At 45.0% G+C, this 22,513-nt stretch overlaps 1 protein-coding gene across 2 annotated transcripts in view; it reads left to right on the top strand.

Annotated features, from left to right (window-relative positions):
* FRAS1 (Fraser extracellular matrix complex subunit 1) overlaps positions 1-22,513 on the top strand; it is an 868,026-nt gene that overhangs the window by 374,328 nt on the left and 471,185 nt on the right. For both annotated transcript variants that reach the window (XM_029600388.1, XM_029600395.1), the window contains exons 15-17: positions 4,698-4,841; positions 14,740-14,880; positions 21,211-21,351. In XM_029600388.1, coding sequence (XP_029456248.1) covers positions 4,698-4,841; positions 14,740-14,880; positions 21,211-21,351 — 426 coding nt within the window. The remainder of the gene's footprint in view (positions 1-4,697; positions 4,842-14,739; positions 14,881-21,210; positions 21,352-22,513) is intronic.

Genomic DNA, 22,513 nt, shown 5'->3' with positions numbered 1-22,513 from the left:
TGAGGTTCATTTCTGTCTGGATATGTTCAAAACAACCCTATTTGGACAGCTTGTCCCTCAGAGCCCCTTCACCTCCACACATAGCCAGATACCCCATGCCAGCCCAGTCACAAATCAACAAACACAGTATGAACCCCTCTATATCCAACCACAACTAGATGCCCATCCCTGCACAGTGACAGCCCAGGAGACATAGCCTGAGGCCCTCCGAATCACACGCAGCTAAATCCTCCCATCCACCAGTAACAACCCGAAACATACAGAAAGAGCCACTCCACATTCACACGGATCCAGATCCCCCACTTCCACACAATTATAACCCAACACACACAGCCAGAACTCACAAACCCTACTGCCATAATCAGTATCTAGTGGCTACCCTTTTTGTGAGGTCAGATGATGGTCTTTGAGGAAATGTTAGCAGAGCCTGTACAATAATTGCTGAGAGGCCACATATGGCCATTGTTGGTGAAATGGAGCAAGCCTGGTGTCTTTCAGCAAAGCTGACTTCTGAAGTGCTGCATTGGAGCAGTGATTCCCAACCATTTTTATGTTGTGGCAGGCCCGGCATTGGGTTCTTTTTGTTGTGGGACCACCATCACCTTCTTTCTCACCCACCCCACTGCATCATCACCTTCTCTTCTCTCCCTCACACTTCCCTCCAGCATCATCATCTTTGTTTCCCTCCTCCCCTCTGTCATCATCACTTCCCCTTCTCTCCTTTCCTCCTGCCATTATCACCTTCCCTTCTCTCCTCCTCACCTGGCATTGCCATCTTTCCTTTCCTTGTCTCAACCACCCCCCTCCCCTTTCAGGAATCACTGTCTTCCCTCTCATCCCACCCTCTTGGCATTACCACCTTCCTCCTCTGGGTCATCTCCAGCCAGGAAGAGGAATCGGGTGAATAATATTTTCTGCTGTCTCCTCCTATGCTGGTTTTTTGAAATCAGAGCTGCATATGGCCCTAAGGTCTCATTAGACCAGCAGGCCCCATGCAGTTTGGACTCCATAAGTGTAAATAGAAAAAAAAATTAGTTTTTTTTATTTATTCCCCGATGTGGTGGGTTTGGGAGGCTCTGAGAGCGGGGCAGTCCTAATATTTATTTTTGCTTAGGAGCCACATGGAGAGAGGCAGAAGGAGCAGGAGTCCGGCAGGGCTGTTGTTTGCGGCAACCCGAGGGAGTGGGGAGATCAGGAATAGCCACGGGAACATATTTGTTCAGTTCTTCTTGCTGGTGGTGATGGGGGAGCTCGAAGAGTGAGACCATGATGGCTGCACTGGCTTCAATGCAAACCTAGAAATAAAGTTAGGTCATGGCCCCGCTGAAAGCTGCCACCCCGGGAGGGATGCTGAAGAGAGTAGAAAGTGATGGGGAGCATTGTGGTCTACCACCACCACTGCCATGCAGCCGGGGGGGGGGGGGGGAAGAGTGTTTAAGACCCATGGCAAACCTGAAAGTACCAGACACCCCGGGGGGAGGACTGATGCCATACTGAGTAAAGCCTGGCAGTGGCGGGTGCAACCTCCCCCCTCCACGCTTCTCACTGGCAAAAACGTTTGTGGAAAACCTCATGGCCACGGGACGCTGGTTGATTTGGCTCTGGCTTCTTTTGTAATATGGAAGCACATCCTTATTATGATTTGATTTGGCCTTCAGCTTTAGGAGGACAATTATTAAAGTGATTTGCATAGGTAAAAAGCATTTTCCCTGCCTTAATCAGCCATCTGAAAATGTCCTTCTCTCAGTATGGCCCGAAGTCCGTGTGTGTTATTCCGTAGCGCATTGACGTTTAACCACATGGAGAGGAGGCATTCCTGAGGGCATGCTTAGGTCGGAGGAGGAAAAGTATGTGGGTAATTTTCAAAAGGATTTACATACGTTAATGTAACTACTACTATAGCAATTTTCAAAGTGCACTTATGCAGGTAAACCCTCTGGACAATTCAAAGGAATATATTGTTTCAATTTTCAAAAGCCCACTTACATGGGTAAAGCACATTTTCATGTGTAAAACCCATTTTTAAGCAGGTAAATGGTTTTGAAAATCAGGCCCTCCGCACGTAGAAGACATTTTCTCATTTTCACACATACTTTTCCTGCAAAAGCCCAGCTCATGAGAAAAGCAGTTGCAAGGGACCACTTGGTCTTACTCCCCAGAGCATGTTTCAGAGTGAAAGCATATGTGTACATCAGCTTTAAAAACTTGCAAAATGTGTAGCTGGATATATGCACGAGGTCTTTGTCCAAGCGCGGACCGTTTGCAGGTCACCCCCTGTAAATGCCAAGTGCATATTTATGGCGGAGCAGCAGGGATTGGCTTTCTGTACAAGGAGCATAGGAGTTAAGTGGGCACAATGAGAATGAATGTCAGTTTAGAGGGTTTATTTCGATGGCGCTGCACTAAATAATCCAAATGTTGCTGCAGTGTACAGTTTATCACCTAAAACAATATATCATTGGAGGCATGAAGTGCAATCTTTCTGGTGCTGGGCAGCATTTTGAATGTAATGTATGTACTGTATAAGCATACTTCTGAGAACACATTGAATGAATGCACTAGGTTTGATTTGTGCTGTTTGTGGAGGTGCGTGCGCATGGGAAATGCTGATTAAGGATTATGTGTGCTCTGTCTGCTTCCACAGAGAGATACGATCACTTTGCAGAGTTTCAAATTGCATATATTTTGCTCAGGCTAGAAGTTTCTGAATTTTCAGGAAGAGTAACAACAATAACAACAACAAAATACCCAAAGAGCCAAAACTTCTACAAATAAATCTTTGGAACTATCAGGTTGAGGACCTCTTGCATATCTATTAGAGATGAGCTTCGTTTTTTTCTACCGGGTCGTTTTTTGAGTCGGACGCTTCGGGGTAAAGTTCGTTTTTCCTCGGTTAGTTTTTTGGAAAAACGAACAAAAAAATAAACGGGGACAACGAAATGGGCCCAAAAAATGACACGGGAAAACGAAGCTCAAAAAAACCCACCCCAAGCATTAAAATTTACAATAATACATTAAATACAACCCCCCCTCCACCATCCCGATCCCCTCCCCAAGACTTACTAACATCCCTGGTTGTCCAGCGGAGTCCCGCGAGCGATTTGGCCTGCCTCACGTCAAAATGGTGCCGATAGCCTTTGACCTACTATGTCACAGGGGCTACCGGTGCCATTGGTCAGCCCCTGTCACATGGCCATCGGCGCCATCTTGTGCTCTTACCATATGACGGGCTGACCAATGGCACCGGTAGCCCCTGTGACAGAGTAGGTCAAAGGCTATTGGTGCCATTTTGATGCGAGGCAGGCCACACAGCCCGACGGCACGGAGAGACAAATCGCTCGCGGGACCCCGCTGGACAACCAGGGATGTTAGTAAGTCTTGGGGAGGGATCGGGATGGTGGAGGGGGGGTTGTATTTAATGTATTATTGTAAATTTTAATGCTTGTGGTGGTTTTTTATTTAAAAAAATAAAATGTTCCCCTCCCCCCACACAAACCCGAAAAACAAATTTTTCTCGTAGTTCGGGGAAAATCTGTTTTGGGCGGGGTATAGCCCCCGAACCACGACGAATTAGGCAATTTCAGTGAAATTGCCTAATTCGTCATAAACGAATGCACATCTCTAATATCTATGAGTCTCTTGCCATCTCACAGTAAAACAGATGTTTATTCCATTTAACACAACTTAAGCAAGTCCTGACATATATTCTGCAGGGTAAAAAACATAACCCAGGCTTCAGGTGCAATACATAAACAGAATATGCTGGAACAAATACATTCTAAGATGCAGGCTGGGTCAGATAATCCAGGTTACACAGATCCTCTCATGTTTCTGCTTACAAGACGCACAGGTCTCTTCCAGTTCCATGCAGCTCCGCCCTCTAGCCATCAAGTTGTCAGGGGCACTGTAGTGTGTCCAAAAGTCCCTTTTGAACCTCTGAGGACTAACCTGGATCCTCAGGGGTGTGGCTGCAAGTCCTTGCTTCAGGCTGGAAGCAGGTCATTTCTGGGTTGCTGGATCTTTGCTCAAAGGAGCCACACAGGAGCTCAAAAGCAGTATCCCAGCCCCCGCCCCACCTCAAATGGGACAGGTGCCAGTACAAAGCTGGCCAAAGATCCTTTTGCCCCAGAAGGAATTGGCACCCGAATGGGTTACATTTAAGGATCAGTCAATGGTTCTACAGTGCTTTTTGCAGATGTGTTTTGTTTATGTGCTCTTTTTTTTTGCTATGAAATGCTTTCCCTTCAGAAGTTGCCAGAAATGACAGCCATGGGACAAAAGATGTGTGGTTCAAAAAATGTGTGAACAGACTGACTCACAGAGGAGGAGAGTGTGTGTACTTTTTATTTTGCTTTACTTTTGTCTATAACTTAAATCTTGTCTGTAGTATAATATTGATCGTAGTAAAAAAAACAACATAACCCAAACAAACTATAAAAAGACAAAATCTATTTGTGTTTGATTTTGACACAAACACACATCTGACCCTATTCTCTCTAATGCTGGATGTGTGTGATGAAAGGAGGAGAGAGGTGCTGAAATACCTCCTTTTGGCAGAGAAGCAAATACACTTGTACAAGGATCTGCGTTAAGGCAAAAGAAGGCTAATAGTTGCAAAACCCTCCCTTGCCCTCACCGTCACAAGAAGTTGCTTTTTTTTCATTAGCTTGGTGAGTGCTTTCCCTTTCTTCTTTCAGAGTGCCATGAGTCCTGCTTGGTGTGCCAGGGGCCCTCGGAGGAGGATTGCGTGATCTGCAGAGAGCAGACTCGTGTACTGAAGGCCGGGGTCTGTGTGGCGGACTGCGGTCAGGGATTCTACAGGCAGAATGGAATCTGCAGTGGTAGGTATCCAGCTTGCACCCATCTGAAAGATGTTTCAGCCTCTGCCTCGTACCGTTTTGTGTAAACCTCAGGGACTGGCACTTGTGGTTTATGCAGTGGTGTTTGAAGCTCTTGAAAGAAATTCTGCCCCAGGATAAAAGCTAGGTATCCCTATAAATATTTGGTGAAGCGTTTGGGTAAAGTACTCCATGTGCAACTCCAATAAGATTAGCACGTAAAATAATGAGATGATCTGAAATCCTGCTTGAAGGCCATTTTGCTACCTGGAGCCAGCGGAGGTCACTGAAGAAGGAGGAAGAGGAGGACAAGGAAGCAGAGTGCTGTTTGATGTGATGTGCAGCAGTCGATCAGCTGGGGGAGGGGCTTGTCTTTGGGAACTGTACCCCAATACTGGAGGCTTATTATAAAATACTAGAAAACCATGAAACTTACACTCATCGACTTGCTGAGTACAGAATAGCTGTTATTTCTGCCTAAAAGAACTGTTACTCTAAACAAATTCAAGCATCTAACAATAATCCTCAGACTTATCAGCAATCATAACAAAGGACTCAACTATCCTAAGGCCAATTCCCAATTCGAATTGTGTAATGCTTTTGGCAACCACTTCAATTCAAAAATTGCAAAGATTGTCAATTCATTTCCGCCTCATATTCCTCCTTTATCTGAAGTCATGTCTGATAACATCTGGGACACCTTCGATGATGTAGCAAGCAGTGAAATTGTCCAGATTATCTCCAAAATGAAAACCCCAACTTGTCCCCTAACTCCTTGTTCAACTGTTTTGTTAAAACTAGTCAAACATTTCACCAGCTATTCCTAAAATTGTTAGGTCTTCTCTTTTAACTGGAAATTTCCACATTCTTAAAAAACTGCCTCTATAATGCCCATCCTAAAGAAACCATCTGTTGTTGATCCAGATTTGAGTAATTTTCAGCCCATCTCCTCCTGCCCTTTCCTTTGTAAAATCATTGAATCGGTAGTCCTAAAACAGCTCACCAGTTATCTTAATGACCGTTCTCTTAGACCAGCACCAATCTGGCTTCCGATCTCACAACAATACTGAAACCTTATTATTATCAAGCACTGGCATAATTCATTGTGCTTTCGATTCCGGAACCTCATATGTTCTTATTTTCCTAGATCTCTCTGCCACCTTTGATACAGTTAATCACGACATAATTCTCTCCCAACTCACTAGCATTGACATCACTGGCACTGTTTTTTCCTGGTTCAAATCCTACTTATAGGACCGTTCACAACAAATTTGTCTCCATACTACATCCTGTGCACAGTTCTCAATCAACATGGGCGTTCCTCAAGGTTCAGCGCTCTCAGCCATTCTGTTCAGCACTTATCTTCCACCTCTTTGTAAACTTCTTGCTACCCTTGGGGTTTCATATCTGCTCTATGCAGACGACATTAAGTTTTTCTTTCCGTCTTATCAGACTTGGCAATCAACATCCCGATTCATTTCCATTTGCTTATCCTCTGTCAACAAATGGTTATCTCATAATAAACTTTGAATTTGTGAAAAACAGAAATAATGATTCTTGGTAATCCAGCCTTTTCTGATCCACCTACAACTTTTTCTTTCGATAATATTACACTTCAAATCTCACAGTCTGTTCGCAATCTCGGAATCATCTTTGACACCAGATTAAACATGAAAACACACAGCAAGTCAGTACTACAGACATCTTACTATAAGCTCCGCCTCCTCAAGCACATCAAACCCTTACTTCAACATAACAACCTTAGAACTGTCCTTCAATCCCTGATTCTTACCAAGACCAATTATTGCAACTCTTTGCCAGTCTCCCTCAGTCTACAGTCAGGTCCCTCCAACTTGTACAAAATTCAATTGCCCGACTACTGACAAATACTCGATTACATGATCATATCACCGGTGCTTTGCACTCCCTCTGCTGGCTCCCTGTAAAATGGAGAATAATATATAAAATATTATTCACAATGCACAACCTAATGTACATGTTAATAGTCCCTGGTCGCGTGCAATCCTTCGTTTCTGTGTTCCTTCACAAAATCTTAGATCACAAAATCAATTCCCGCTCAAAGTACCCTCATCTAAACAAACCAGACTTTCAGTGACTCACGATTGTGCCTTTTCCATTGCTGGCCCCATAATATGGAACGCTGAACCACTCCACATAAGATCCACATCCGGTGCAAGAGACTTTTAAAAAAAGCCTTGAAACATCTTGTATTTAATCAAGCATATAAAGATCTTTTCCCCTCCTAGCCTTTAGTCTAGCCTCCTTAGTCTAGCCTCCTTCACGGATTCCATCCCTGAATGACAGCATGTTTTAGTTTGTTTTGTTTTTACAGGTTCTGCTTCTCTTATTATGATTATTTAATTATGAACATTTTAAATGTAACTCACCCCGAACTTTGCAGGGTGCAGGCAACAAGCCCTTCCACATAAATAAATAAATAAAAGAGGCAATGCTGAAATAAATATTCCCCATATGCACTACACCCTCATTGTGCACAATCTGTGCCAGCAATAATGGTCTCAGAATTATCCAAAAGAAAAAATGATGAGGCTGACGATGGCATGATTTTCCGTACAACTCCACGTACTTTGCTGAATAGAGAGGCCCTACTGAGCAGCAGGGTATCCCAGAAGCCTCCCTTCCTACCACACATTCCTTGCTTCTTTTGTATTAATGTTATTTATTAATGAATCTAAACCATGTTGTTGCTACTATTACTTCGTACTACCACTCGTTACCAGTTACTCGTTGTTCTTGCCTGATTCTAAGCCATGTCGTTGTTTCTACTTACAACCTAAATTATATTGTTACAGACGATACAAAGTTTCAGTGTAAAATAAGAATCCTAACTCTTATTGAATACTGTTGTAATGTAAACCGTTGTGATATGCCAGATCGAACAGCGGTATATAAAAAATAAAATAAATTAATGTAATTTTTTTAAATTCATTCAGCCACCCGCAAACCATTTTGTTAGGCATTCTTTAGAAAGAAGAAAACACTTTAGGGGGAGTTGTGTCCATTCGCGTGTGACCTAGTACAGCAGGGAAACAGCAAATGGATTTTGATGATAATTGATATTTGAGACCGGTATGCAGATAAGAGTGACAAAGTGATGCTTTGGTTTAGTAAAGAACGCCTTTTATTTGCCTGTGTACAACCAGTGAGAGTACACGTTGTCTACCTGTTCATTAGCAGTGTTATAATTAGGGACTAAGCACTATAAAAAGGGAAGAGAGAGTTTTCAGGCCTTACATTCATCTAGGAGTAAGTAATAGAAACCAGAAAGAAAGAAAACAAGGAAGGATCATTTATGTGACGACTCAGGCCGATACAGTACAGTGCGTTCTGATGGAGCGCACTGTTAACCCACGTTTGGACACGTGTGTTTGACGTGCTAACTTTACCCCTTATTCAGTAAGGGGTAATAGCGCGTCAAAAACGCATGTCCAACCCCCCCCCCCCCCCCCCCCCCGAAACTAATAGTGCCCACAACATGCAAATTCATGTTGATGGCCCTATTAGTTATTCCTGCGTGATACAGAAAGTAAAATGTGCAGCCAAGCCGCACAATTTACTTTCAGAAGTTAGCGCTTACCCAAAGGTAGGCGTTAATTTCTCTCGGCACCGGGAAAGTGCACAGAAAAGCAGTAAAAACTGCTTTTCTGTATGCCCTCTGACTTAATATCATGGCGATATTAAGTCGGAGGTCCCAAAAGTTTAAAATAATCAAAAATAAAAAAATAAAAAAAAATTTTAAATCGGCCCGTGGTTCGCGGGTTGAAAACCGGACGCTCAGTTTTGCCGGCGACTGGTTTCCGAACCCGTGGCTGTCAGCGGGTTTGAGAACCGACACCGGCAAAATTGAGCATCAGCTGTCAAACCCGGTGACAACTGCCGCTCCTGTCCAAAAAGAGGCGCTAGGGACGCGCTAGTGTCCCTAGCGCCTCTTTTTACCACGGGCCCTAATTTGAATAAATTATTTTTCTGAATCCCGCGATTTTTACTGTATCGGCCTATTTGAGGGTCTGTGTATTAAAGCTTAGAGTGCATGCTAAGGCCGTTAACATACACCCTGAATATATGTACCAAGGCTTAACAGGTGAATTTTCATAAGGATTTACACATGGAAATATAACTACTATTGTAGCAATTTTCAAAAGCCATTTACACATTTAAAGTGCACTTTCATGAGCAAATCTTATGCCCAGTTCAGTAGCGTATATTGTAGCAATTTTCAAAAGCCCTCTTACTCAAGTAAAGTGCATTTACTCACTTAAAACCAAGTTTTATGTGAGCAAAATCAGGCCTTTAACGTGCATGAGTAAATAAAGGAGCACGTGTTAAGGAGCACATGCAAATTAGCCTTCAAAAAGGTGTGCAGGAAATAACAGCTTATGCTCTTCTGTAAGGCTTAAAGGTTTACCAACGCCCAAAGTTTGACATCTGCCTTGGACCAAGCGTCAGCTTTTTAGCATGCATGCTGTTGAAAGGGCTCAGCTACCAGCAAGCACTGTGGCTAACAGAGGGAGGAGATATTCAAGAAGTGACACTGTAAGATTTTATCCACAGTCCCCTCAGCTCTTATCACTTCTAACTACACTTCTCTTTGGGAAAGAAAAACACAAAAACACAAACTTTAGAACTTTCTACACAAATGTACTTTTATTGACACAACAAAAAATATCTTTTCAAACAAAAAGGTAACACAAGAGATTTTCAAACATTGTTGTATTCTCTAAAATGGTTTTACTGTTTCTAATAAAGGAAAATCCCACATATTCCTAGAATGGCATTGATTCTGATGAGCACTGCTGCCCTTGCTGTGGTTAGGAGACCATTGTAGGCATAATATGGGTAGCCAGGACATACAGCTCTCCCTGCATCTGCCCTTTTACAACAAGGAACAAACACAAAAAAACACACTGACACCTGAGTGGAATCAAACAGGCCACAGCTTTATTACAGAACATAACCAAGAGCCTGTTGTGTCCGTCGGGCACAGACGGCTGCAACCGCTCTACCTTATCTCTTTTTCTCCCCTTTCTCTCTCTTTGGGCAAGATGGCTGCCTCCAGTGCCGAGTACCGAGGGTCTCGGAGTTTCCAGACCAGCATGGGCGTCCCCATCCGCCATGCTCACTCCCGTGGCCTCCTAGGGCGAGAGCGCGCACATCTTCTACGCTCAAATACACGTCATGGCGGGAACCTCGGGGGCGGCCCCACCGCATGATGTCAGTACCTCCGGGTATATCTAGCCTCCGCTTCCGCTACCACCTTGAGTTAGCAAGGACTTCGGTTTAAGCTACTCTGACTGCTCTAAGCTGAACGCTTAGATGCTGCTTCACTCCAAGGGCCTCACTCCAGTAGAAGCTCAAGATACCCGCTCCTCGGGGGTCTCTTGCTTCCAACTACCCTTTGGGGTCCTCTCTAACTAAGACAACCGCTCCTCGAGGGTCTTTCTCTCTCTTCTACATTTCAGGATATCGGACCATCGGGTACTCGCTGCTCGAGGGCCTACCAGCCATTATATCCTGCACCACGGAACTTCGGTCCCAACTTTCCACCATCAGGAAGACACCATCATTCCTGTGAGTACCTCTACGATCCGGTGCTCCAGCTCCACCCACTGCGGGCTTCCGCCTATCGTGAAACATCTGGGTGAGATTTCACATCTAAGCCTGTTGAACGTACTGGCACTTCTTGGATCAGTGCCTTACCTTCCTGCTTTACCATCTATCTACAGCAGTACAATAAAGCCTCTATCCATACTGTGTCTGCTATCTGAGTTAAGCCTATCGCAGTGGTTCCCCACGGGGCTCCTCCCCATGGGCTGAGTCATCTCCATTGCGACCAAGGGTCCACAATGCCACAAACACAACAGAGCCCGAGCCAGCAGTACACAGAAAATGGCTAACCCACAGTGATCATCCGCCACCAACCAGCAAGATGAACACCCCAAGCCACCCGGCCTGCAGGTTACCAGCATTTCAATGCCGCAGCTCCCATTACTCCCACCTCAGCCCAGCAAGGAGCCGTGCATGGAGCCAAGTGCACCCACTTATTCCATCCCAGAATTCCAGACATGATCACCGGTCAAGTCAGCAAACCATTCAACATATCGCTGAACTCAAAACCGACTCAGGCAACCCGCATACCTTCCCCATTGCGACAAGCAAGAACAAACTTCCCCTAGCAACAGCTGACAAGGAATATAAGGGCGGGTGCGTGGGATGCAGCACCAGGCGACGACAGCAGGCAAGTGAGCCTGGCACTGCTGATGTACCACCTTTCCCCACTTCCCTGCAACTCTATCGCCCAGAGTGCAGTCGGATCCCAGTCCGAACCTGAACTGCCAGTCATAAATCAACCACCTCCTCCCCCCCCCCCCCCACCCCAGTTGATCGAGGTGAGCCTGGCACCCATTATTACTCTGGGCGGCTGAGTACAAGACCCATCTGCCCTTCTCTTGTGAGGCTTAAGCCACAACAGTGATCTGAGTGATGAGGACTTCTTTGACATGGTGAACTCTTTTAAGAGAACCGTGAAACCATCCGGATGGAGTCCTTGTGGTGTTGGAGCCTAAATCAAGACTGCATGCATCCCCCGTCCCCCCCAAATATCTTTAGATCACCTACATAAGGCACCTCCACAAGGTGCTCAGAGAAGGTGCATGGTCAAATACTATTACCCTCCAGGTCAGAGCTGGCAGATTTCCCCCCATGGCATCAATGGGATGAATGGGCTGGGGCTGGCTTAGCCACCATCTGATGCCTGTCCTCTTGGCAGACTCTACTGGCTTGATGTTGTGTGGGGATAAGGGTCGGTTATCCTGGGTATGTCTTCAACAGCCTCCAGGATAATGTCTTCACTTCCATGTTTTGATTCCTCTTTGCTATCCTTCTCCTTCGCCTCTATGTCTTCTACCTCTTTAGTGGCCATCAGAGGCATATCTTTTTGGGCTGGGTTTTCCTCTCTTTGAAGACTCCTGTTTCTTTCACCTCCTTTCCTTGGGGTTCAGATGCTTTCCTTTTTCTGCCTTCAGTACTGACAAGCAGCCTCTTATGCTTGCCTTACTTTTACATGTTTGCAGCAAGGGGGAAGAGCCACGAGGAAAAAAAGACAGCACATGTTCAGCTTAGCACGTACATGCTAATTTCTGTAGCATCTGCAGAAATTAACTATCAGGCGGATTTAGCAATAAGTCGCCATACATTTGCATTAGTGGGCGTGCTAATATTGTACACACACTACTGAAGCAATATTTTTTGCTCATGCGTGCAAACATTTTTTGTGCAATGCCCATTAATTAGCATTTTAGTGTGTACATAAAATTTTTTAACACATGCATGATAAAGTCTATTTCCTGAACATACCTAGATCAGTCCAAAAAAGTGGGTTGTGTATCCCTACCAGCAGGTGGAGTCAGAGAACAATTAGAACTTTGGGCACTGCTACATAACGAGAGTGCCACCTGCAGTCCCTCAGTATTTCTCTGACTCTAGCAGGTGGTAGGGTGCATCTCCTGCAGTCTTAGTTTTTTTCGGGGTAGTTAGGAAATTTGTTATTTTATGTTTCCTTCTCGTTTGCTTCCTGAGGTGTTAGGCACCTTCGTGAGCCATCCCTCAGTGGAAGCCGGGTGTCTGGGGGGTTAGACACCCCTGACTGTGTTTCGCCCGCTCCGTCCCGGGGTGTACAGGCCGGGGGCTCCTGGTCTTCCTACCCCCGAAGCTGCTCCCTCGACCCCTGTTAGTGCGGGCTTCAGTAGTTTAGTTGTTTAAAGTTAGTTTAAAAAAAAAAAGTCTCTTCAGTCTGAGGTAAGGAGTCGGCGTGGGGGAGCCTGTTGTGCAGCAGGCTGTGGGGACAGCTTTGAGCCGTCGCAGTTTAATTTCCTTCCTCTCCTGGGGCTCCGGGTTGATAGTGAAGGTAGGCAATGTGTGTACTGGGTCCAGGCCGTGTTTTCAGCACCTGGGTGGCTGAACAGCGCGGTTCCTCGCAGAAGCCTTGTTTTTCTATTTTTTTTTCCATGCTGCCGGCGACGCTCGCGCAGCTGCAGGTCTCGGGCCTATTTTTTTCTTCCCTCAGCTGCTCTGACTGCATAGCTACGCTGCCTGGCATGGCGCTGTGAAAATCAGTGGTCTGCCGCTCCTGTGGATTGGGAGGATCACTTCTCTCTCACGGCCTGGCTTTAGAGAGGCGACGTTTACGCTTGAAGGGTTATTCCGAACAGGTTATTTCCACACTCCTACAGGCTCGCCGTCCAGCTACGTCTATGGCTTATGTTCGGGTTTGGAAACTGTTTGAGGCATGGTGTCTCCAACGATCCTGCAATCCGTTGACAGTGGACGTCATCCGGGTGCTTGAATTTTTGCAGCAAGGACTCGCTAGGGGGTTAGTGTTTAATTCCCTTCGGGTTCAGGTGGCAGCGTTGGGCGCCTTGCGGGATCAGTTGAATGGTGTGTGTCTAGCTGTCCATTCAGAAATTGCTTGCTTTCTCAAAGGGGTTAAACATCTGCGTCTGCCTGTCCGGCCTTTATGTCCCGATTGGAGTTTGAATCTAGTTCTCCGGACACTGTGCGGAGCCGTCTTTGAGCCTCTGCGCAGGGCTTCCTTGAAAGTTCTGACTTTAAAAACAGTGTTTTTGGTGGCTATTTGCTCGGCTCGCCGGATTTCGGAATTGCAGGCATTGTTGTGCCGTGATCCCTTTCTTCGATTTATGATGATAGAATTTCCCTGCGCATGGTTCCTTCGTTCCTTCCCAAAGTGATTTCGGCCTTCCATGTCAATCAGGCGGTGGATCTTCCCGGTTTTCGCACTGGGTTCGGGATTCCTCTCAGGGCAGGGACCGTCATCTATTGGATGTCCGGCGTATTTTGCTGCACTACCTGGAGGTTACTAATACTTTCCAACGTTCAGATCACTTGTTTCTCCTGTTTGGGGGGCACAAACAGGGTGATAAGGCGTCTAAGGTGACCATCTCTCATTGGATTAAGGAAGCCATCGGCTCCGCCTACATTTCCCGAGGGCGTCAAGTGCTGTTGGGTCTCAGAGCACGCTCAACCAAGGCACAAGTGATCTCTTGGGCGGAGTGTCAACTCCTGTCACCTCAGGAGATTTGTAGGGCGGCAGTGTGGTCTTCTTTACACACTTTCACTAAACATTATCGCTTGGACGTTAAAGCTGATGATGAATCGTCCTTTGGTGAGAGTGTATTGCATGCGGGTCTTTCGGGTTCCCGCCCAGTGTAGGGTGGCTTGGGTACATCCCACTTTTCTGGACTGATCTGGGTATGTTCAGGAAATGAAAATTGGTTCTTACCTGCTAATTTTCATTCCTGTAATACCACAGATCAGTCCAGAGGCCCACCCCTTTCTTCAGATACCAAAAGACTGCATTGCCTTACGATTTGCTGTTTTTTTAATTACGGAGCTCCGTGTTGACAGAGTTACTCGATGGAGCAGTTTCTGAGTCTGTTTGTTGAGGCCACAGGTTGTCGTTTTTTTGTTTGGGTTTCAACCTCGGCTGCTAGTTAGTTCTGTTAGTGTGGGCTTGGGTACAGGCCAATACTGAGGGACAGCAGGTGGCACTCTCGTTATGTAGCAGTGCCCAATGTTCTAATTGTTCTCTGACTCCACCTGCTGGTAGGGATACACAACCCACTTTTCTGGGCTGATCTGTGGTATTACAGGAACGAAAATTAGCAGGTAAGAACCAATTTTCATTTAGCGGTAGTTTTAGTACATAGGCCCCTATGAGCCCATTGCTGCTTCATCAGAAATGCTTAAGTTACTGGATTAGTAACTTTAGGGAAGGCTACACTCTGTTTCAGAGCACTGATAAATGTTGCCGACTCTCTCTCTCTCTCTCTCTCTCTTTCCTTAGCTTGTGATCCATCCTGTCAGACCTGTCACAAGGATAGCCCTGAGTGTTTAACCTGCGAGAAAGGAAAAGTCCTGCATTACAAGCGATGCATTTCCAGATGTCCTGATGGACACCATGTGGACACCCTGGGCAGATGCCAAGGTAAGAGAAAAGTCCTGCATCACAAGCGATGCATTTCCAGATGTCCTGATGGACACCATGTGGACACCCTGGGCAGATGCCAAGGTAAGAGAAAAGTCCGGCAGGGCCCGGTCTGGTCAGCGAGCAGAGAGAAACCTAAAGAAAATGAAAATAATGAGTTCTTTGAAAAATGAATAGGTAAAGAAATAACGCGAGGCTTACGTCAAAAGACTTCCTAGATAACAAGTTAAGAAACGGCATATATTATGGGAAAATTCTGTGAGGAATTTTTTTTTTTTTCACTTTTCCTGCCATCTACCTGTAATTTTTTTTTTTTTTTTGGGGGGGGGGGGAATCTTTCAGAGATTTCCTTCTAGTTCCAGTGATGCTTAGTTCTTTCCCTCCTGTCTCTCTGCCCCCCTCCCCCCACTCACCCCCATGCAGGTAAGAATCAGATGGTGGTGGTTGTTTCTAGAAAGTGCTGTTTGGGGGGGAAATGAAAGAGAGCCCAGCCTTCTGGTAGCTGGGATGTATCCTTAGCTGCGTGGACAGGAGTGACTGGATGAGTTAGTGGCTCTCGTTTACCGTGTCACTGTGTTGGCTTTGAACTGCTGCTAAAGTCCTTACAGCCTTTACATTTCCATTTAGTGTTTCAAAGCAACAGATTTCTAGTGCAGCCCTATCAGCAAGGAATAAAATCAGTATTGACGTAATGAAACCACAGAGGCATCAGAGCATTTTAGCTTTATTAGAAGTTCATCAGTAGGAGCAGTTCATCCATGTGCATAATCCTTTAACAGTGCCTTGTAAAATGGCAGTAGTATTAAAACAAACGTTCTTACTTTATGCAATAAACCTGACTGTAGCTGCTGTATAATGGCGGGAGCTTTGGCACATGCTGGAGCCTATGGCTAGGCATCGTGCGGGCATGTGAGCAGGAATGGAAATGCCTAAGGAAATCTCACGGTCGATTGATTGGCAGCATTTTAGTGCTGGCCCTCATTTCTTCCATGTCTGAGGGACCTAAACCAAAAAGTAGATTATTTTCTCTTCCTTATATATCCTCCCTGACCACTTGGCTGAGTGACTAAGGCAGCTTTGCTGGCCCCTCTGAGGCTTATCCGGTAAGATCCGGTTCTTATAAGTTGTGTGTTTGCGGCCTGAAAACTTTGCTTTTTACTCGCACTTCCATGCTGTCATCTTGCCTCTCATTGACTACTGTAACATTATTTATACCGGTTTACCTTACATATTACTAAGAGCACTACAATTACTGCAAAATCCAGCGGTGCGACTGATTTCAGGGAGTGCTCGGCGTGAACATATTACACCAGTTCTGTTTGATCTCCATTGACACCCCATTAATCCCCGGATAAAAGATCCCTTCTTTAAGGCATTCTCGGCTTTGTGAGACTTGGGATTGTTCCTTTTCCATCACTACTCCTTCGCTTTGGAATACTTTTCCTGAGGACTTACGCTTGCTAGAATGTACTAAATCTTTTAAATCGCAGCTGAAGACCTTTTTATTTAAAATTGTCTATGCTGAATCTTTATTATGAAAACTGCATTTTTGTCTTGAGTGATAGATTTTATTTCTTCTGCTTTTATTTATATTGTTTTTCTTGGAGGGATTTAATTGGTTTTTTTTTGCCTATTTTTGCTTAATTTTACATTGTTTGTCATAACTTGATTATGTATGTTAGATTTTGTTAATCGGTTAGGGCTTCAGCAGGTAGGTGATCAATAAATATGAATGAAGATTAAATACTGAGTTATTCTCTTTGCATGCCCTCCTCCCCCACCCCCAAGCTAGAGCTTGTCATGTTGGAAAAGAGACCAGAAGCCCTGTCTCCTCTGGTCTGAGTCACAGAGCCAACCCAAGAGTAAAATAGTGCTTGCAGATGTGGCATGTTTATAACTGGTTTTTATTGTGCATATGATAGGGTTGTCAACTCACCCTAGGTTGACCAAACAGATTGATCCAGTCCTGGTTTCGTCCTGTTGCATGCATGGAGTTTTAGTTCTGATTGTCCCATTGATTTTCTCTTAGACAGTCAGAACTACAATTCCATGCATGCAATGGAGCAGAACCAGGCCTGGATCAGCCTGTTCGGATGACCTGGGGTGAGCAGCAATCTTAACATATGACAGAAGGAAGTTGTTAAATGAGGGCTGGCTTTATTATGGAGAGCTTGGGATTGGTACTGGGGCAGGCCTTCTAGCTAGAAAGCCTAGGCTGCTGAAAGCAGGGCACTGGATCCAGGGCTCTTGAGCTACAGTCCTTGTTTATCCTCAGTTAAATCTGTTGACCTTCATGTATCTCACCATATCCATCCTTTACTGGGATAATTCTCATTGTTTCTTCCCTGTCCTTTGCTGCCAGAAGCTGTTAGTCGATGCACAAGCGACAATATAGCCCTCATTTAACCTTCCCTCATGTGTCTGAAATGCATTTCCATTTCAGTTTCGAACACATTAAATCAAATACATTTGGCATCTGAAGTAGAATGAATACCAAACACATCTGAGGGAGAGTTAGATGGGGCCTGTACTGTTGTGACCTGAAACCCATCTCAGTACGGATTCAGATAATGTTCAATTAGTATTGTACTCAAACTACAGGAGATAAAATATAAAATGGAAAAAGTATTTGATTTCTAAAATTATATTTTTGTTGTTTAAATTTGTGATCCAGAACATAGTAAAATGGTAAATGGTGACAGGAAAAGACCCAAGTGGTCCATCCACTCTGCCTAGCAAACTTTTTTTTTTCTTTTTTTAGTGTAGTAACTATCGCTCAGTGCAGGTTACCCACCCATGCCTTCTGTTAAAGACAGCAACTACCACTTTGTGCACATTACCCTAGTTAACACAGGTTACTCCTTTTCTTCATGTCCATCCTTTAGCCACTCAGGTACCTCTGTGTTTATCTCATGCCCTTTTGAATTCCATTCCTGTTCTTGGGATGTGCAATCGTTTTTCCCATTCGGAATGGTTCGGGAGAACCGAAAAACGATTGAATTTTTTCCGAAATTTTGGAAAAAATTCATTTTCGGGTTAGTGCGCGCTAACTCTGCCACGTTAATGCGCATTATCGGGAGTTAGCGCGCACTAACCCGAAAATCGGGGCCCCTGAAAAAAAAAACCCTCGAACTGCGGGAAAAACGAAATTCCCGCCGGGGAGGGGGGGGGTGGGCACGAAATGAAGCCCGAGACAAAATCCTAATCCGAAGCACATCTCTCGTGTTCACCACCTCTTCCGGGAGGGCATTCTATCCATCCACCACCCTATCCGTGAAGAAATGTTTCCTGATGTTGGTCCTGAGTCTAGCCCTTGGAGCTTCATATTATGTCCTCTAGTTCCATTGGAAAGGTGGGATTCCTGTGCATCATTAATGCCTTTCAGGTATTTATCTTATCCACCCTGTCTCTCCTCTCCTCCAGGGTGTACTTAGTTAGGTCCTTCAGTCTCACTATTTTGGTTATCTTTCTCCAAACCGCTTCCATCCTGTCTCTCTGCTTTTTGAGAAATATGTGAGTACTTCTAAATGTAGGTACGGGAACTTTTTGAAATTCCAGATTGTTAAATGTAACTGATCCTTTAAGAGGGAAATTTGAGGTGAGGAGGATTGGAAAACGAAGCTGTCATACCCTACCATTGAATTTCTTGTGTGTGTTTAACTCACTTTTTTTGGAAGGGGGCATTAGAAAATTGGAACTGGTTTTGGAAGAGAGCGAGTTTTCTTCTAATTGGGGGGGGGGGGCAATTGACCACTCTGCCACACGTATACTTTTGAAATCCTATAACTGCAGCTGTTATTTTGATTTAGATGCTAATTATGATTATAAACTGCATTTTACAGACTTTGTACAATGTTTCATAACACAGCTTTGAGTTTTCTCATGTTTATTAATGAAAATCCCCCTCAAGATGGTTTGCCCAGGGGACACAGGGTTCTTCAGTGGCAGAGAGCTGGAAGGGGAAGTCTCTTCTGAGACCAAGCCCCCCTCAGTGGCACTCTTCTACCAGCAGTGGTCACGTTCCCTCCCTCCCTGAAGCTCCAGTACTCCACATAAGACTGGCCAGGATGGGTCAGACCCGTGGTCCGTCTAGTCCAGCATCCTGCCTCTGACAGTGGCCCCAGAGTCACCAGATGAAAACCAGAGTTCACCTATGTGCTCCCTCTAGATCTGTAACAGTGTTGAAGCCGCTTGACCGCCACCCAATCTCTAATATCCGTTTATATCCTTGACTTCCAGGGATGCCTCCAGACCCTTCTTGAGCCCTGCCGTGCTGCTTTCTGCGACTACATTGGGCGACAGCAGATTCCACAGTTTAACTAAAGCAATACTGCTTGTGTTCGTCTTGAAATTGCTAGCGTAGAGTTTCATTTTGATGCCTCCAGGTCCTGCTGTTTTTGGACATCGTAAACAACCGCTTGCTTGTAATTTTTTTTTTTCCATTCATGCTCTTGCAAATCTCTGTCGAGTCCCCCCTCAATCTTCTTTTTTCCAAGCTAACAAGCTGTAAACTTTTTTTAGCCCTTCTTCTTATAAGAAATGCTCCAGCACTCTCATCAGTCTGGTTACCCTTCCTTGTGCCTTCTCAAGCTCCTCCACATCCAGTTTGAGATGGGGGCGACCAGAGCTTCATGCAATACTCCAGGTGTGGTCACACCAGATCTCTATACAGAGGTGCGGTAATATCTTCAGATTTGTCATTGACACCTTTCCAAAGCATTCCTAACATTTGTTTGGCTTTTTTGGCTGCTGCTGCTGCCCATTATGCCGATGGTTTCAGTACGTGGTCCATAGTAATTCCAAGGTCCCTTTCTTGATAGCGGATTTTCAGAGTGGACCCCCGGCAGTGTCTTCTGGGAGTTTGGATATTTTTTTCTGCCATTGTGCATCACTTCGCACTTGTCTGTATTTCATTCCACTTGCCATTTGGATGTCCAGGTTCCCAATTTTTCTAGATCCTCCTGCAGTTTTAAACGACCAGTTTGTGTGTTAACTATTTTACATTGTTTGGTATTGTCTGCTAATTTGACAGTCTCTCTCTCATCACTCTGTTCTCTAGACCATTTATAAACAAACTTGAGTACTGCCCCTTGGGGGCAGTCTGTTATGTACCCCCACTACAGTTTGAGAACAGGGAGTGAAAGCAGCCTGCTAAAAACGGAGTGATGGGGCCGGACAGTAATGGATGCCTTCTCCTGGCAAGATCTGCATTGCAGCGCTTTCCAGTCTATGAATTCCTCACCAGAAGTGGATGGTGGTTTTAGAGCAAGGGAAATGAGAATGTCGGAGCTGCTTTTTGGGGGATCTGCTAGTGTTCTTCCTCTGATCCCAGGAAAGATGGGGGAGGGGGCCTCGGGGAAGACACGACACGACTTGAAGTGCGTATACAATTTAAGAAGTGCTGACACTAAGCCTTGAGTGTGCGTATGGCTCCTTTTTGTCCCCTCGTAAGGCAGTTTTTCCTTAGTAGGCTGTGACATGCTTGCCCCAGTGTGACCTGGCCTGCATTTAGCTCCTTGACCGCTGGCCTTTGACCTGTAATTGTAAACTTTCCTGTATTTTGGGAAAAACCCCAGAACAAAGAACTTCCAAGACACAGCAGAATTCTTTTTTTTTTTTTTTTTTGTGGCACAAAAGGTCTAATTTATCAAGGGCTTTCATAATGGTTTGCTTTAAATCCGGCCCTTTGTTTTGACCAAGTCTTGCTGTTAGTGGGTTTTTTTAAAATATAACTTTCTTTATTGTATTTTCAAGAAATAATAATAAAGTCTATTGACATTCCAAATAAAGACAGAAATATAAATTGACAACGGGAGGCTCTGCTGTTAGCATTTCCAGCTTTTCAGTACCGTACCTTGTTCAACAAGGTTCAGAGCTGTGCCTGTAGAGCACTTTCGAACCTGAATTTCATTGGTCCACCTACCCACCCTTTTTCTGTTACCCATCGCTTATCGGCATCACACCTTATCATTCATCATCAGGTAGGCAGAAATGCGGCAAGCTGTATATGGGAGGGTTGGAGGATGGAAGCAACGAGGCACAGCAGAGAATGCAACAACTTCTTTAGCCACCGAGTACCAGTGGCCAGATTTACTAATTGTAATCTGAATTCCTGCGTTGGCTATCACACGTTAGTTGTGCTTGTGATTCATTGTGAATTTTTCTCTTTTCAGTTTTTATAGCGCTGTTGCTGCCATTACGATATCACAGTGGGATTCGGGTGGCTGCCAGCCAACTTTTTCTTGCACAAATTCTGTGTTGGCAGCAATCCATGAGCAGAGAAAAATGCATCTGGTAACTTTACCCGCCTGTGTGGTTCTCTCCCCTCAGCCTGTCACGATGTCTGCGCCACCTGCGTTGGACCACTGGCTACTCAGTGCACTTCCTGCTCCGGGTCTCGTGCACTGCTCCAGGGACTGTGTCTGCCTGGCTGTGGAGAGGGATTCTATCCTGATCTCGGGGTCTGCAAAGGTAATCTGTGTGTCTAGTGCTGCTTGCAAAACAGCGGTTTTAAAGGGAACAGAATCATCTGACAAACTTAGAGCAGCAGGACTTGCTAGATAAGAAAACAATACTAAAGTGTTTTCTTTCATCCACGGAAGAAATGAAAATTTTCAGAGGGGTGGATAAGCCATTTTAGTCTGGTGTAGCAAGAATGGCAAGAGGCAGGTGGCACCTTACAGACTAACCAGTTTGATGAGGTATGAAAGCTTGTGCCTCAATAAATTGCTTAGTCTATACGGTGCCACCTGCCTCCTGTTACTTTTGCCACAGAAGTGTTTTTCTTGGCTTGGTCCACCTGACTGAGGTTTGGGCCTACCTCAAAATTTTTTTGCCCTAATTCTATACAGTGCAGCCCCAATATCCCTAGACTTGCAGTTCACAGCTCCAGTCCTCATGGCTCCCAAGCAGGTTTGGTTTTCAGGCTAGCCACATTAAATATGTGTGAAGCACTTTTGCATACCTTTTGCTCTAAACGCTAAGAGGACAATTTTGAAAGGAAGCAGAATGCCTGACGTAGGAGCCTCAATTTTAGCCTCCTGAAGTTGAGAAAAATTTCCGCCATATTTAGGCTGAAAATTCATCAGATGCAGACTTCTAAAACCGATGCCCTGAAATCTTAGACTGCTGTTTGTTTTCCTAACTGTGGGCCCTTAAGTTAGGCGTCCAACACTGAGTGCTCGCATTACTTTCCCTGCCCCTGCTCACGTTTTTAGGAGCCTACGTTCCAGGGGCTCAGCAGGTGGAACTTTTCAGTTATGAAGATCGGAGCATCTCTCTCCGTATGTTACATGCCTAAATCTTTGCAGTATCAATCCCTTAACTGGTCTGCATATTTTAGCTAGGTTACCCTGAACACCAGACCTGCCTGGGAAGCTGCAAGGAGCAAGCTGAGAAGCATTTCATTCTCACTGCGTTTTCAATCAGAACTTGCTTTCTGCAGTGGAGCGCACAAAAGTCTGCCAAGTGCGCCAGAGACCACATTTCGCACAGAACCTCAAAAATATCTACACAAGGATTTTTCTACTATCTCCATGTAATGTGGGAGTAACATGGTTGCTTAGTTGAGGAGGTAGATCGCTGAATGTTTCACTCAGATTTAACCAAATTTGCATCAGCACAAGGTGCTGAT

This window comes from Rhinatrema bivittatum, chromosome 1 (genome assembly GCF_901001135.1).
Source record: "Rhinatrema bivittatum chromosome 1, aRhiBiv1.1, whole genome shotgun sequence".
Taxonomy (NCBI): domain Eukaryota; kingdom Metazoa; phylum Chordata; class Amphibia; order Gymnophiona; family Rhinatrematidae; genus Rhinatrema; species Rhinatrema bivittatum.
This window is presented reverse-complemented; position numbering and strand designations above follow the sequence as displayed.